General features: G+C 34.2%; 1 protein-coding gene across 1 annotated transcript in view; it reads right to left on the reverse strand.

Annotated features, from left to right (window-relative positions):
- CSMD3 (CUB and Sushi multiple domains 3) overlaps positions 1-19,044 on the reverse strand; it is a 1,747,434-nt gene that overhangs the window by 494,125 nt on the left and 1,234,265 nt on the right. Inside the window, 2 exon segments of the mRNA XM_053715303.1 lie at positions 6,483-6,578; positions 7,475-7,588. Of these exon segments, the coding sequence (XP_053571278.1) occupies positions 6,483-6,578; positions 7,475-7,588 (210 nt within the window).

Here is a 19,044-nt window from a genome sequence, read left to right on the forward strand (position 1 = left end):
AAAAGGGAGAGGAAAGAGCCTTGTCTCCTAGGGGTCGTTGAGGGGTATTTATCTTGTGTTATGTACAGTATAGTTCCCGGTCTATGGGGTCCATATAGAAAAGGTCAATCTGATTCGAAATGGTTCTTTTTGGTTTGTAGCATAGAGAGCCAGCCGGTTGTTTAGCATGTTAGTCTAAGAGTGTAGTTTTCTAAGTGTCATGATATTTCTGGCGTTGTGTGGAAGCATAAATTGTTGGTTGTGTGTTATCAGAAATGTTTAAATCGATGTCTAGTATTGTTCTAGAGGTTAGCAGGATGGAGATGAAGATATATTACAGAGAGAAAAAGATGGCAAACCTAATTAAACCGGTTAACTTGTCATAAGTAAACAAACAATAAGTGTGATAATGTATCATATAGAATCATATGCTATCATCGACAGAGGATGGAAAGGTGAATTGTTAAACAACTCTGGTATGCTTGAGATTAAATATAAGGTTGGTACATTCTGTGTGCACAGTGCGTATATGCTGTTCCATTAGCTAGCTATGTAATACGTGCATATCTTATTATTCCATTACCAACATAATCACAGCTGCCTTTTAAGATGGGATGAAATATCAATTCAAACTGGTGAACAAATCAAATCATCAACGGTTACAAATAAAATATTACAATTTAGAAAACCAACAACTCATGAATCTAATAAGAGTTGACATCATAATGTGACTGTGAAGAATACCTATATATCATGAGTGAGTAAACATTGCTATCTAAAACAGATTAGGTTAGTAACATATACATAGTTTTTTAGGTAGACTACTTTTAATCTGGAATGAGTTTAAGTAATCTAAGGCCTGCACAGTGCATGTAAACTGACATTTACTATTTTGTGACAATGATTGAAAGGAAAAAGTCCAGTTTGGGGTGATACGAATAAGCCCCAATGTCCTTTAAAGAAAACACAAAGTTTCACATTCTAGTCTCTATCTTTTATACAGCCACCTAAGGCATGAGCTGTTAAGTCTTTTCCAAAGGAGGTAGTGGATGTTAAAGTGGTTATTTAAACATTATACGATACCTTATCTAGGCGGGGGAGCAGAAGGTTGGTTATCATCTGACTGAGAGGAGAGAGTGTTTCTAGAGTCGTCTGCTTCTGTATCTGGGAAAGAGATCTTTAGGCCAAATTTTTCATTAAGCCTATGAAGGTCATCTGGGCCACGATAAATTGTCGTTTCCCCGTTTTTTGTGGTAATTAAACTTACTGGGAACCCCCAGCGGTATTGAATACCTTCTGCTCGGAGAGTATCTGTAATAAATCTCAGGTCTCGGCGTTTCTGAAGGGTGGCAGGGCTTATGTCAGAAAATATTTGAATCTTGATGCCTGCATATGTAACAGGGGATTTAACTCTTGCGCTCTTCAGTACTTCTTCTTTGTCAAGGAAATTCAGGAAGCGGACTATGATGTCTCTTGGTGGAGCTTTCCCCGCTGGTTTAGGCCTAAGGGCCCTGTGCGCCCTTTCTAGGATCATATCTGGTGCAGATGGAGTGCCCTTAATGGTGCGAAATAAATCTTGCAGACAGCCAGATATGGCAGATGGGATGATGGATTCAGGGATCCCCCTGACTCTCAAATTGTTTCGTCTGTTTCTGTTGTCGAGGTCTTCGATTTTGTCTAATAAAAAGTTAATATTTTCTTCATGGTTGTGTATTTGTTTTGTAGATTGTTGTACATCATCACATATCAAAGTCTGTATATTTTCCAATTTGGCGACTTTTTGTTTTATTTGAGAGATGTCTTTTCGCAGTTCACCAAACAGGCCCCTGACCTCCTTCAGCACTTCTTTAATATCATCCTTGGATGATAGGTTTTTAAGATCTTCTTTTGTTATAAAGGGGCTATTATTGTGTGATGTGTCCTGCATTGAGGCCTGAGCTTGTGCCTCAGAGGAATCAGGACCTTTTTCAGTTTGAGATTCCACTGTTTTTAAATATTGATTGAGGGTGGTATTTTTCAGTGGTTTTTCCATTCTAGGTGTCCGTTTACAGGGCATTCCAAATCACCCCTGTTTTGACCGGAGATCCCCTGTTTTAAGAGTCAAAGCAGGTTTAGGGTGCTTCAGCTTAAAGTGTACGTGCCGCACCAGATATAGGCTGTGTCTGATGTGTAACAAAGTTTGGTTTAATGTTCATAAAGCCTATCTTTGCGCCTTATTCTATTTTTGTAGGGCTGTGAGTGTTAATAGAAGGTGGGAGCTGTATGTACTTTACCTCCGGCCTCCTTGTATTCTTGTCTTGCCTTTAGTTTGATAGATTGCTGGCCCCCACCGGAGTAGTACTCACTTTCTGAATCAAGGGCCCAGTGTGTCGAGAGGCTGCCAATTTGAATTCGTATGCTGCAGGTCAAATCAATACTTTGATGTTTGTCCGGTCGGGTGATAGTCCACAACCGGAGCTACGCAGTAACTGCGTAGTATGTCTTGCTGCTTAGTTCTGGGCCTGTATTGTAATGGCGTCTGCCGGTTCCGGGTCTTATTACGGTAAGTTTTTTTATAGTCGAGTTCAATTAGTGTGTCGGCTGACAGCTCAGTTGGGTAACAGTCCTTATCACAAGCGATGGCAGGATCGCATGAGGGTTATGTGATCTAAGGCAGCTGCGTGTAGGGTAGATGATCTGGGCCGCCACAAATGCCTCCTTGCTCGCGTCTCGCACGCTGTTGTCCAAATTCCGAATCAGATCTGTCTCTGATGCTCAGGGATGTTCTAAGTGGTATGAGAGCAATTTAAGTTACCGGGAACTTGGTGTTTAATCCCCTTTAGGAGAAACTTGGCTACGGAGCCTAGTTAGTGTGCGGCCATTTCCCTGCTTGGCCAGGCTCCGCCCCCCATGGGGCTCTTTATATTAAAATGTTAACAATTGTTCTATTAGAATACTGAAATTTAGAGAACAAATATAAAGATTAAGATTTGTTCAGTAATTTGCATATGCAATTCTGTTCTTGTATAACCAATCAAGCAAGAACAGGGGTTATCAATCACCTGGGTCAGATCAGTCTAGGGTAATTTTAACACATCAACTAAGAAATGTCAGCCATATTAGCAAGGAGAAGTCTTAAACCTGAACTGCAAGGGCTCAAATGCTGCATCTGCAGCTTCATAAATGGGTCCTCTCAGTGTTTAGGGATTTCATTAGAGGATAATGAAATAAATCCCACACAAGAGATCTATGTTTAATAATGATATGTTCAGTTCTTAACTGTATGTGAATTGTCATAAGCATAATAAAAGAAGCTTCTCAATACTACTGACTTTTGTTATAACCTTAGGCATGTGAACCTTGCAGAATGTTAGAAATATGACAGGAACTTGAATATGTAAATTGGGAAGTGAAAATATACAGCCTTGTAAAAACTAACTGCAAAATGATATGCCTTCACCACATTTCAGAAAAAGATTAAAGTCTAATAACCAATATATAAAAATATTATATCTATGAATGTGGCAAATAACCTATAAATATAAGTTTTTGGTGTCAATTAAATTCTTAAAATCAGGGGGGCGTGACCAAGCCGCAGCCATGATAAGACGTAAAATGGTGCAGCTCCAGTTTTAACTTGCAATAACTGTTGATTTCTCTATTTATTTCTCAAGCTCTCCACATAATAACCATCCCTTCTACATGAAGAGTGGTTCCTGATCCTAGACATACTAATTTTAATAGGATCAACTGTAGCAGAGGAGCTAATCTGCTACTTGCGAAACGGAGTGCTGCGGCCCACCTCATCGTAACATCTACCCCCCCCCCCCACCCCGGTGTGTGGGCAGCCCGGGAGAGTGGTATCTACTTCTAACTACTTTTACAGAGTATAGCGTTCTTGGGTTCCGGACTACATATGGAGGAGGACTTCACCCGACAGATTTTGGTGCTTCTGGACAGCCTAGACTGTAGAATGTGCAGTAATTCTGAAGACCTCAAAGGCATCATTAGAGAAGCTAGAGATTGGGGACATAATGACCTAGCCAAAATGGCAGAAACCAAGAGAGAAGATTCATCACACGATGCAGCAAGCAGAGAGGAGAGCGGTACCTCTACTAAGCCAGATCCCGAAATTACGACGACAGAGCCACTGATGCAGCAGAGATCCACTCCTCATTCTGGATGGCTTGCACTTGCTGCAAACCCGCTTAGCTCTTACGCATCTGCCAGGCCTATTAGCCCTCTGCTGGAGCTCTCTACAACTATGACTCGGGTTGGTGAGGCTGGCCACCGGGTGCATAGTGAGGCCCCAGCTGGAGATCGGAGATCCATCGACCAAGCACCGGACACGAAAGAGGTACAAAGGGACAGTCAGAGCGGCACAGTTGTAGTGGACGCTCTGATACTTGCATTCCACAATATGTATGCCATACTAAGGCTCCTTCAGCCCTATAGCCAGCGGCCCCTTCTGATCATATGGCCGGTTTACAGAGTGTCAGGCTCTCCTCTCTGCCGCCTTCCCAGACTTGCCAAACCCCCGAAGAGAGGCTGTGGGTGATAACATTACTGTCCCTGACGAACTTTCTACAGAGCACTTCGTCACCCACCCTCTAAAAATGTGCACAGACTGCTCAAATATTGTCCTATTACTCTTCTATCTCCCACAGAATTCATGTACTTTTGCCATTATACAAACTTGCTCTAAGATGTGATTCTACCTAATCAAGTTACCTTCGGGGATCCCTCCTTTATATAGGTTTTTGTCCCTGATGTATTATTACCAGCTCTAATGTCTTAATGCAAACATATAGGACCTGTAGTCTAGTTTTACCTTATATGAAAAGTTTGTTTAACTTCTTTTCCTTGGGTATTAAGATAATCACTCTTAGGCACCTAATAAGAAACTTTTTGCTGTGTTTGGGCTAAGTATACAAGTTTTTTTTATCCCCTTGCAACTAACTGACCCCTCCTCCCTTTCTATAAACCCTCCAGGTTATTTCAGCACTAGGCATTAGGAAGGAATCTCACAAACCGCAAGTTCTCATTGTTTCTAGACCTATGTCTCAGGAGATAATCCAGCCCCTACTTTGACACTCATATTTCTCTCCCAACAGCGCCTAGGTCCCACTACATTATCTACCCTGAAATAAACATATGCTCCTATTCTCCCCTCCAGGCTACCTATTCTAGGTACACCCCTCACCCATACTAAGATACATGTTATACCCTACGCTTCTAATCATAACTAACTTTTAGATGTCCAGTAACCTGCCACCCACCATATATAACCTATAAGATACCCCCTAATAGACTCAGATGTCATATATCCCCTGATCTTCCCCCCTTGATATGATAGGTTGTTCTCCTTCATCATTCATGGCTAAAACATATCCCCTTCTACTGCCTTTTAGATTGCGTAGGTGCTCCTCTTACTATTACTATTAATAAGTAATATTGAAACATCCATTCAGAAATCAGGAAGCTTCTGTTTTCTTATACTGACATATGTAATATACTCACCAACTTGCCAGCCCCTCCTGTATTGTTAATTTTGGTTACCAGTTATCTATCCTTCACTCAACTATTTCCTTCGAGTGGCTCTGGACCGCTGTCTTATCTCTATATAACTAATTTCTGACAATATCAGTTTTGCCTTTCAGTTACATAAAGAAAAAAGAGGCCTTATTGCTATTTGTCCTAGTTTATTTTTGTTTGTTTATAATATATACAAGCGAAGCTACAGCTACAACTCTTCTCATAATACTACATGTAGTTAATCTCAGCATCACTGTTTATACATTTATTGCTCTAGACGTGGTCTTGTAGTCATTACTAAATGCCACCCCCTCTATCCAGGAGTACATATACTGTTCCTTAACATGGAAGGCCCTCTTTGAACTGCTCTTGAATGATGGCTAAGAAGTGACATACTTTGCTACAATACATGTACCTTACCATATGTATACTTTACTTACTTTATGTATGATTGTTAGCTTTACTTGAATTGTACTGGGACAATTTTTCTTACTTGTTGTCAATGCTATAAACCTCAATAAAAAGTTCATTAAAAAAAAAAAAAATTCTTAAAATCAGAATAGGAAGAAAACAGAAATCAACGCTGTGTTGTGAAACTTAACTTTGTTTTGGTACTTTCTTAAGATAAAACCATCACAATTGAGTAGAAAACCTAATGGTAAGATAATTGTTTCACTATACTTCTTTGTACTCCTTAAACACTGCTAAAATTCATCACATAAAGTGAAGTATTCAACTTAGTCTAAATAAAGACACTGTGTTTTTGGACTATTATTTATTATCTCAAAAACTTAATCTAGAAAAATAAACACTTATTTAACTAGGACCAAAAATAAATCACTACTAATATGCTTCACAAATTATATATTTATTTATAATTATATAAATATAAAACATGGTACAGGTTTAAAGTGAATTTATAGGTAATTAAAATATATATTTTGTACTGATCTGATAAATATTGTTTAGTACATTTTTATGGTAATTACCTTGATAAACAAAGTGAAATCCTTTCGATGTCATAGGTCCAATAGAGGTAAATTTAATAACAATCTGGTTACCAGAACTGAGTGGAAGCGATTCCCCTACTCAACAAAATAAAACAATTTTATTAATAGGCCAACAAATATGAATACTATCCTAATAAATTAAGATGTTTCATTATGGAACAATAGTAGCTTTGATAAAAATGCTACATACTTAAAAATTATAAAATAATTTATTTGTTAAAAATGTGGATTGATTTATTAGGTTCTAAAGAGGTAGATTTAATTAGAATCTGGGTACCAGAAATGAGTGTAACTGATGACTCAACAAAGTAAAACAATTTAATTAACAAATGAACAAATATAATAATGTCCTATTGAAGTAGTATTTTGTCTTTAAAGAACAATAGTAGCTTTAAAAATTGCTCTAAATATGAGATGTACAAATAATATTCAACTTATACTTAAAAATTATAATATAATTTTTTTTGTTAAAAATGAAGATTGAATTATTCACTTATTAGGCCTCATAGGAGGTAACTTTAATTGAAATCTGGTTACCAAAAACAAGTGGAACTGGTTAAAAAATCTGAATAATATCCTATTGAATTTTATTTTTTTTAAAGAACAATAATGTTTTTTTATAGAACAATAATAGTTTTCATAAAAATGCTCTATAGGTACATTGTATTGAAAAACATAATTAAAACATATTTTAAAAAAAATGTGAATTTATTTTTTAATTTTTATTTTTTTAATTATTTATACTGCAAGTCTTATAAAACAAAATGTTTTATATAACCTGATTTTTTTTTAAACTGATTTTTTAATTATCAATTAAATGTAGCCAAATTATGTGAAAGGGTTTACACCAAGGGAATCATGTTTTTCAATATGCTAATATATATAATGAATGGTGTATTTGGTTAATATGGTCTGTAAAATATTTATCCAATGAAAATATTTGAATATGTGACATCTCTATTAAAAGGTACCTGAATGAGATCCTGAGAGAGATGACAAGAGAGGTGACTGTTGTGTTGCTCCATCATATACCTCAACTACGTCATGGAGAGATGTCTGGAAAAATACAAACTGGCCAAATACCACTAAAGAGCAATAACCAGTAGCAGGGAGAGAAAAGGGAGAGAAAAGAGAAAAAATCATGCTCCAAGTTCATAATCATTAAGAAATGTCTATTATTTACTATTTTTTTTTTTAGTTTGTAAAAAATATATAGTTGAAACAATCAAGGCACTGAAAGCATATGCCCAAAAATATAAATAATAAACTAGGTTTGAGAATATATAAAAAAATTTGAAGCACACTATAACTTTAATAATTCTTATAACAGCAAACATAGAACAAAATACAATAGAATCAACAAAGGTTTGCTGAAATATGTACAATATCTATGAAGAAGTGTGATAAAATAATGATAAATGTGAATGTTCTATTTCAAAGGGCTGAGTTATGAATATGAGTTCATGTAGAATGGTATTTTTGGATTTTTAGTTTTTAAAGTGCCAAGAGAAAAAAATATTGGAATCAACAAACAAATTAAGTTCTAAAAAATTTTCAGGTGTTTTCCTCTTAGTTTTAATCTTGGCTGAGAAATATTTCTTATATTTTATGAACCTAGAGACAATTTTTTGGCTATGCAAAAAAAAATGCATATATCCAAATTGTATTGTGCTCATTCCCTGTTTCTCTTCTCTGAAATGATTATTTTTATTGATACCAAAATGGCTAATTATAGATGCAGTCACGTATATTCATAAAAAAGGCACATCAATGTAAAACCCTCATAAATGCCATACAATATAAATTAGTTCAAATTTTACATAAACAAAACCTTTGAATTATCTGCCTTAATCTTCTTTTCTCAGATTATAAATAACTATAATCACAATATGTCAATGTTGTCAAGTATAATCCTAACATCCAGCATCTTAAATCAAAGATCACACGAAAAAAAATTTATTCTAGCAATTCATATGTACAACAAATTATTTAAACTAACCTAAATGTCACTGAATAAACTCCTTACTATTTTTACTGCATATATTATTCAGTAAAATATGTCATTTTGGACCAACCACAGAGATAATCTTTAGTAAATAAGCATTTACTTTCAAACACAATAATTGAACAAATGATCAGCTTAGTCAAGGAAATCCTTAAAATCTGACCCAATAAAGGTACTTGAGAACTAGAGTTGACAAAACATTGCTATAAATCACTCAGTGCAAGTTTTCTAAAGCTATGTTTACCACTTGGCTGTGCAAAATCGTTCAAGCCACATTGTTACATAATGCTTTGCATTCAAGAGTCAAACTAATTACACATTGCTAAGCAAAACATGTTTATTCTTATTGTTATTAATATTATCATTACGAGAAACTCACTTATATACAAGATACAACATAAAAACCCATTGAGACATTTGCTACTTAATGGAAATTTTAAATTGACATGAATCCCCTGTACGGTTTTTAATTAAGAAAAAAATATAACCATATAATATAAATTCATTAATATTTTTTTTTTATATTGCTGCAGGTATGGTGAATTTTGCTTGACTCTGCAACATTTTACTCAATGATTCCTTTGATCAAAGCACATGCTCATTTACATATACCCTCAATTTGCAAAAACAGGAAGAACTCCACCAGGCTTTCAAGGGATGCATCTCGGACCTTATTGAAGATTTTTCAGTTAACATGCTTTTAGTAAGGGTGAAAGTATAAAAGCTTTCAGAAACAGCTTGTTTGCTGCATATTTGTTAGTTTTTCTTGTTTTGCAGTATTATTATTTATTATATCTGCTGTGGTTAATTAATGCCAGAATATTCACTTTTTAAAAGTGTAAATTACAGGGAAAATTCTACTATTATAAAAAATGTATATAATTATTTATGTATAATTATTAATATAATTATATACTAATTATAATTTTACTATTATTTTATATTATGATTTCAATGTGTCTTATGTCCCTTTAATAGGACCTCAAACGCTTAAAAAAATAATCTAATTTGATAAATCACACTTCTTAACTAATTTTTATTACATATTTTGTTATATCAGGAACAATACATTTCTTCTGAAGCTACTCTAATCACATTAAGTGGAGAACTGTTTGCAACATCTGTCAAGTATAACACCATTTAGGTGTATATATGTTTGAATGCTTACCTCATCAAGGATTGAGGGCTACAAATGTAAGTACATATCTCTACCTTCTTAATAATAAATATTTTGCCTAACAGAATTACGCTATGTGCCTTTTCTTTATTTCTTCCTCCATATCCGGTTGAGAATTGGTGACCAGAGAATATATACTAGAAATACCATACTCTTGGGAGACACCAAGGCAACACATCACAGAGAAAACTGGAAGTTTCTACCAGACAAGTGGCTTGAAAAAGACTACATAGTTTTACAGAGACTCAGATAAAGAAATGTTCCTCTCCAAAAAGTTGCTATGGAGAATAACAACTATAGACCAAGGGCTAGACCAGCATTAGTTCTTGTTGCTTAAAATTTCATGCTATATCTGAATTATAAAAGAAAAAAATTAGGTTCAGTGTCCCTTTAATAATAATAATAATAATAATAATAATAATAATAGTTATTATTAGTATTATTATTTATATGCATATATAATTATGTATTAATAAGCATATATCACTCCTATCTTATTTTATACAAACAATAGCAATAGTAAAATTAGTAGTAGTAAAAATCATAATAGTAATACAAATTGATGCAATTATTGTATTGTAAAGTAGACTACACTTATCTGCTTATTTTTTTAAATATAAATGTATTATTATTATTATTATTATTATTACTAATAATAATAATAATACTAATAATAATATTATTAATAATCATAACAACCATCATCATTATAATGACAATTTAATATGTTGTTTAAAAGGTAGTAAAAATTATTGATTAGAGATTTGATTCAACAAATAAGAAACAGTATAAATGGAATAAAACTACTGCAAGAATGCAAATGATTAAATTATTATAGGATCCGTTTAATGTGCTAAACAAATGTGGCGATGAAGTAAGAAAAACACTAGAATAAAGAGAGAGAAAGACAATATTGTGTTTGCTTAAATAATCAAGATCTTTTTTGACTTGTTTTGCATTTAGAATTTATTTTATATATGTTTATTTGAGTAAAAAATTGATTGATACATGTTTAATGTAGTTTTGTTTTAACAATTCAAGCATTTCCAACATAGTAATTTAACAAATGGGGGAAAAAAGTATTTTAGGAATTGAAGAAACTTTTCATAGCCAGTCAGCTTAAAGTATCCACTTGGGTTCTTCTATTACCACAATAAAAAAAAAAAAAAACATAATAAAACTGTGAAACATTTTACAACAGTTTATCCACCGTACTGTTTAATAGCTCAATTAGTTCTGCAACAAACTGAGAGCATATCTGAAAATAATTGATAGCTACAGTTCAATCGATAGTAAAGTGGAAGAAAAGATAACTAGTAATTTAATCTAACATGATAACAAAATATATCAAACATCACGTAACAAAATAAATGGAACAAAGATGTGAAAGTTATAAAAGCAGATTTGTTTTTATTCATGATTACATTTGTATAATATATAAAAGCATTAAAAGATGCATTGTAGTTATTTATATATATATATATATATATATATATTATATTATAGTGCATCAATGTATTTAAATAGGACTGTTGTAAATAATCGCATCTGAATGGTGATGATGTGTAAAATTCATGCTGATATAGATAAATCCAAAATATGGTTCTGATAATTAAGAGATCTCTTCAAAAACTATTTTATCCAGAACAGGTAAATCACATAAGAAGCATCATCATTTTTAAGGGGATTGCATTAAAGGGACACTGTACCCAAATTTTTTCTTTCGTAATTCAGATTGAGCATGACATTTTAAGCAACATTCTAATTTACTTCTTTTATCAAATGTTCTTCATTCTCTTGGTATCTTTATTTGAAATACAAAAATGTAAGTTTAGATGCCGGCCCATTTTTGTTGAACAACCTGGGTTGTTCTTGCTGATTGGTGGATAAATTCATTCACCAATAAAAAAGTGCTGTCCAGAGTACTGAACCCAAAACAAGCTTAGATGCCTTCTTTTTCAAATAAAGATAGCAAGAGAATGAAGAAAAATTGATAATAGGAGTAAATTAGAAAGTTGCGTAACATTGCATGTTCTTTCTGAATTACAAAAGAAAAATTTTGGGTACAGTGTCCCTTTATTTTTTTTGTAACATTCATTTAAATAAAAGAGCAACATTTAACCACACTGATTTTTCTTGTTTGCATGAAGAACAAAAAAAGACAAATTAAAAGCTGAATTTATGATGTTTTAATGTAAAGGGATAGTCTAGTCAAAATTAAACTTTCATGATTCAGATAGAGCATGCAATTTTAAGCAAGTTTCTGATCTACTCCTATTACACATTTTTCTTCAATCACTTGGTATCTTTATTTAAAAAAGCAAGAATGTAAGCTTAGGAATCAACCCATTTTTGGTTTAGCACTTAGGTAGTGCTTGCTGATTTGAGGCTACATTTAGACACCAATCAGCAAGCGCTATCCAGGTGCTAAACCAAAAATGGGCTGGCTCCTAAGCTTACATTCTTGCCTTTTCAAATAATGATATCAAGAGAAAGAAGCAAAATTGATAATAGGAGTAAATTAGAAGGTTGCTTCAAATTGTATGCTCTATCGGAATCGTGACATTTTATTTTTGACCAGACTATTCCTTTTAATTAAAACTAATACAGACAAGTGAGTTGTGTGTTTATCAGTTGATAGGTACTTCCTGCTAATGATCGCTGGTTGCTACTAATGTTCACTGCCAATAGAGACAATAAGTATTTTTACATATCAGCCAATAAACATTAGTTGAAAGTGCACAACAGATACTACCATATTAGTTTCAGTTTAAAGGTAAAAAGCTAATGCTTCATATGTGTTCACTTTAGTGAGCGCATTTAAATTGAAGTTATGCCTTCTTTTCTGGCAATAATTTGTCTTCTATTCTATACTTGTTCTTCATTCACTTGTGTGATGTTAAATTGATTCCAATCTAAAACAATATTTAGATTGGTTTACTAATGTACTTTCACCATGCACTAAAATCAATATTTAGCTTTTATCTAAGTGAAGGTCAAAGGATGATTGGAAATATGTTTTAGAGTATTCTTCATGTCCTGAACTAATCAAATGGCTTTTAGAATGATCTATACAGTTTACTCATGACACGATTGTTCTACTTCTCTAAGCACAATATATTCCCTTAAGAATATCCTTTAGTATTAAGGGGTTTGTACATCTATTTCACAAGTGACAGAATTTACAAGAGCAGAAACAATTGTTGATGCCATTCAATTTACTAATGCTGTTACTCTGGGGAATATGATATTTTGGATCAAAATCCAAGTGAGAGACAACTTATAAAACTTATTTTATTGTATCAATAGCACATAAACCCCTTGTGTAAGGCCAACATGTCTTCTGTGAAAAAGTGAATTTTAATGAGGGATTCAATAAAGAAGAACAGTTTTTAACATGAGAGTGCCAACATTGTTTATTGTTGATACCTTGAATCTTAACCTGTTCATAAAATAAATCAGTATTGTTTCTCTCTGCCTCCTAATGCAATACAATATTTGGTATGCAATAGGTATATGAAAAATTAAGGTAATAGATAGTATATACAACATAGGAAATAGTCTTGCGGAGATGGGACTAGAGAGATTAGAAAACTGAATGCTGCAGTTTGTCTGGAAAGTGCAGAAATAATACTACAAAAATAGAAGAAAGAGCATCTAAGCCTCACTCACTTATAAAAATAGATTGTCTAGTTTACATATAAATATAAAACTTACAGACATAAAACCCACATTTGTTTCATGATTCAGATAGAACATGTGATTTTATACAACTCCCCAATATATTTATATCTCATTTGTTTTTGTTCTCTTGATATCCTTTTTTGAAAAGGATTCTTAGGTAGATGTAGGATCTGTTGATTGGTTGTTTCAAATAAACTCATGTTATTGGCTCACCCAATGCATTAACAGGCTCCCAGTAGTACATTGCTGCTTATTCAACAAAGAATACCAAGAGAATGAAGCACATAAGATGATAGAAGTAAATTGGAAGAAATAAATCATTAAAATTATATTAGGTCTGAATCCCAAAAGAAAAAGCTTTGGTTTCATGTCCCTTTAATGCTTACTACTATCTAATAAAAATAAGAAAGAAATTTGCCACAAATTAAAAAACACAGATTAAAATGGCAAACAAAACATCTCCCCTAACCTATATACTGCTAACAATGGCCATCAATTACGGTATTTAAGCAGCCCTTTGTATAAAGGGCAGTGTCAGTTTAAAATGCAATAGAGGTTTATAGAAATATTTATATACTAGTGTTAAAGCCCCTGTACACGGGCCAAAATGTCCCCCTTCAAGATCTGTTCCCTAGCCTTTATTCGCCCTTCCACTCTAGGCTCCTCCTGTACCTCCTTCTCCCTCCTCCCCCCTCCCTCCTTCTACCTCCCTGACGCTCTTTGCATTAATTTTTTATGTAGTGAAGCAGTCCCACCTGTTCCCGCCCTTCGCTTTTTCATATAACTGCAGTATAAAATATTTTAAAAAGTTACTTAGAAGCTCCCAGTTTAGCACTATTGATGAGGTTAGGCTGGGACACCCACTGAAAAGCAGACCCACTCCTCCCCTGCATATGAAAAGACCCATTACACAAACAAGAACAAGCAGGAGTCTGTAGACTTGGGTCTACATCTGATACTTTGGGGCTTGGTTTGGAGTCTGGAAATCAGCTCCATGTTATAAAAAATAAGCAAAACAATACATAGTTACAAAAACACTCCCATATGGGCTATATAAATTGATCATCTACAAAACATTTATGCAAAGAAAAATCTAGTGTTGTATTGTTTACAATTAGCTACTTTACCTTTATTTACCTTTACCTGTTTTTTTCCTGTGGTATCCCTACCTATAGTGAAAATGTACATACTTTTTGGCTATAACAAAGTTGTGTAAGCATAGCCAGCAAAATAAATTTCACTCCCATTAGCCTCAATTGTTTTCTCTAAGGCCCTGATGATCGAAAGTGCTATGAGGCAGCAAAATATCCAAAGGGATCCTCTGCTATGTCAAAATATTCCAAGTTCCCAATACAGCAGCATCACAGAGAGCCATTTACTATACAGGCCATTGGTCGGCGATGCTGGCTTTAGACAACACCAGCATCGCCGACCATAATGGCAATGTATAGTAAAGGGATCCCTTGAATTGAACTGCTGTGTGCCTAACCCCTAAACCTAATAGCTATAAACCAAATTTCACCACGATTGCAAAACCTACTAATAATAATCTAAACCGCCACATACCCACAGCAAGTACCTATCCTATTAACCCCTAAACCACTACATACCCATCACAATCGTCTATTAACCCTATATGCCACCAGATGCCCACCACAAATAAACTGCAAATGTTGTTCTTCATTTTTCATAGAAACTTTGATTGTCCACTGTGGATTTGAATGTTTTCAAGATATTCATCATACCACAAGTTAGACATCCCCTTGCCCCACACTTATAATTGCTCTTGGTATTCAACCAAGAACTGTTGTTTTTAACTGATCTTTATACAAAACTTGGGGAAAGTCTGGATGTTAAAGGGACAGTAAACACCAGAATTTTTGTTGTTTAAAAAGGTAGATAATCCATTTATTACCTATTCCCCAGTTTTGCACAACCAACACAGTTATAATAATATACTTTTTACCTCTGTGATTACCTTGTATCTATGCCTCTTTACGTGCCTGAGCTCAATGTTATCTATATGAAACACCTGAACTAACGCCCTCTAGTGGTGAAAAACGGTCAAAATGCTTTCAGATTAGAGGCAGTCTTCAAAGTCTAAGAAATTAGCATATGAACCTCCTAGATTTAGCTTTCAACTAAGAATACCAAGAGAACAAAGAAAAATTGGTAATAAAAGTAAATTGGAAAGTTGTTTAAAATTACATGCCCTATTTAAATCATGGAAGTTTTTTTTCTTTACTGTCCCTTTAAAGTTTGGAAAGTCTGGATTCAAATACACAGTGGACAATTAAATTCATGAAATATCTTTCTAAGCAAACTATAGAACATTTGCAGTTTATTTGCTGGAGTGCAATATTTGCCACATACAGAATGTTTGTAAAACCACCCGTGAGGTGCATGTATGTGCACGTGAGCACTTTAATGATGTAAAAAATTACAAGGCTGATTCTACATTTGCTAGAGATTTTAATTGTGAACATCTCTCTAGCGTTGGAGATTTTTCTACTAAATTATAGATGTAGCAAAAGTGCCAATACGAGGTGGGAACAGATATACAATACTAGATAAAAAGGAATGATTCTGGATATATAAGCTTTAATCTGGAATGGGATTTTTTTTTTTAATGTATGGCATTGAAAGTGTTAGCTTGTCAGTCTTTTCTCCTATGTAAGGAGATGAGGGCTTTGAAGCTGCAGTCTAATAGTAAGCGCCACTAGGGAGTATGCTCCATGGGCCCGATCTGATTTGCAGCGTCGACGCAAATGCCGGCGACGCTGAATTTTGCGCTGGTTTGGTATCCTATATACGGCGTAACCTAGAAGTTACGCTCGTATATTTCTGCCGTCGCCCGTAGTTTTTTGGGCCATAGGCAGGTATACCAAACCAGCGCAGTTTGGTATCCAATATACAGCGTAAGGACTTACGTGGCAAAAATGGAGAAATCTTACTCCATTTTCACCTCGCCACAAAAAGCAGCCTTAGTAAGCCTTACGCTGTCTATTGGAGCTCCGTAACTCCCTAAACTAGCTACAAAATAAACCTAACACCTAACGCATGCGCAATGTCTATCTACCTGTCAACCGCGATCTGCTAAATAAAACCTAACACCTAACGCATGCGCAATGTCTATCTACCTGTCAACCGCGATCCCCACCCGCAATCCCTAATAAAATATTTAACCCCTAAACCGCCACTCCCGGACCCCGCCGCCACCTACATTAACTACCCCCTAATGTGATCCCCCTACACCGTCGCCAACTATATTAAACTACCCCCTAAAGTGAGCCCCTTACACCGCCGCCATCTACCTTACCTACCTACTAAAGTGAGCCCCTTACACCGCCGCCATCTACCTTACCTACCCCCTAAAGTGAGCCCCTACCCCGCCGCCATCTACCTTTAATTAAATTAACCTTTAAATTAATTAACCCCTAATTTAATCCCCCTACCCCGCCGCCAGCTATATTAAATTAATTAACACCTAATTTAATCCCCCTACCCCGCCGCCAGCTATATTAAATTATTTAACCCCTAAAATACTAAACTATCCCTACCACTAAACCTAAGTCTAACCCTACAAATAGCCCTGAAAAGGGCTTTTTGCGTGGCATTACCCCAAAGTAAACTGCTCTATTGCCAGCCCTTAAAAGGGCTTTTTGCGGGGCATGCCCCAAAGAAAACTGCTCTTTTACCAGCCCTTAAAAGGGCTTTTGGCGGGGCTTTGTCACAAAGTAAACTGCTCTTTTGCATCTAATCTAAATCCCCCTACACCGCCGCCACCTATAGTAAATGTATTAACCCCTAATCTAATCCCCCTACACCGCCGCCACCTATATTAAACACATTAACCCCTAATCTAATCCCCCTACACCGCCGCCAGCTATATTAACTATATTAACCCTAATTATATTAGGGTTAATATAGTTAATATCGTTATTATATTATATATATATTTACTATATTAACCCTAATTATATTAGGGTTAATATAGTTAATATCGTTATTATATTATATATATATATATTAATTATAATAACCCTATCTAACTCTAACATCCCTAACTAAACTCTTATTAAAATAAATCTAATATTAATATTATTAATTAAAATATTCCTATTTAAATCTAAATACTTACCTATAAAATAAACCCTAATATAGCTACAATGTAATTAATAATTACATTGTAGCTATTTTAGGGTTTATATTTATTTTACAGGTAACTTGGTATTTATTTTAACTAGGTACAATAGCTATTAAATAGTTTATAACTATTTAATAGCTACCTAGTTAAAATAATTACCAATTACCTGTAAAATAAATCCTAACCTAAGTTACAAATACACCTACACTATCAATAAATTAAATAAACTACAAATATCTAACTAAAATACAATTAAATAAACTAAACTAAATTACAAAAAATAAAAAAAGATTACAAGATTTTTAAGCTAATTACACCTATTCTAAAACATTATGGGCTAGATTACAAGTGGAACGCTAATTTAACGTGCCCCCATAAGCGAGCGAATTCAACAATTTACTGGTGCACGTTAAATAACCAGCCATTACAAGTGACTGGTTAATGCTACCACAAGTGCAAAGCTTCACTGCAATGCAAACACAAGGTCATGTTCGCATTGCAGCTCACTTCTAATACTAGCACACAATTGCGTATGCTGGTATTATAAGTGGGGCGCAAATATCGCACTCACGAAAGAACAATTATGCGCTCCACTTGTAATCTGGCACAATATATGACAAACTATTTATAAATACAGTAAGTCCTTTATATTAGCCTTACTGGAATAAACGTTTGATAGTTATTTACATGCAGATATAGTTACTGATATTTACAACAGTACAAATAAAAAAATAACTAAAAAATAATCACAGAGTGTCTGATCTGCAATATTTTTGTCTGGCAACCATTTTTTTTTTATATTTTTAATTTTAATTCCTTCTTCCATTTCTTAAACAGTCTACTACTTTCTCTATTCATATATTTTTTTTTTATAATTTCTTTCTTACTTCATATAATTCCAGTTCTCTAAATTATTCTTATTATTAACTATTTAATAGCTATTGAACGAACATGCTCCTATTTTTTTAATATCTCGACAGACCGTCGGACTGCGAAGTGGTCAATGCCAACAAAGCAGTTTTTAGACGGTCTGATAGTTTAAATATCATTGCCTGAGTATTGGACTTTGATATACAAACAGAGATAAGATAAGGAAGCATTCAATTATACAGAAAATCATAAAATAAGGAGGAAATTTCCTTGGGTTGTGGTTTCAAAGAACAAATCTAGCTATTTAATTTACAAAATTAACATTAAGAAGCATTTTCACATACATTTTATACTCTACAGCTTTTATAAAAACTCATTGGAAACACATTAAGGGAACACTATTTTACTGTACATTGTCCCTTTAACCAAAATGTAACAACTAACATATTAAAGCTCCACAGTAGTGCAGCTATAGTTTAGGTTCGCTGTAATGTTAAACCCTGTGACCCCTCTGTGACCAGAAATACTGAAAATCTGAAGTAAATGTCAGTGGTTGTCAGAGATGTATAGGTTTAAATTAATTAATTTATATTTATCTGTCTTTGTTAGGGGATTAATCAAATACCTTAGAGATATGTCATATTGCCCTGCCCTGCTA

Source organism: Bombina bombina, chromosome 5 (genome assembly GCF_027579735.1).
Source record: "Bombina bombina isolate aBomBom1 chromosome 5, aBomBom1.pri, whole genome shotgun sequence".
Lineage (NCBI taxonomy): Eukaryota > Metazoa > Chordata > Amphibia > Anura > Bombinatoridae > Bombina > Bombina bombina.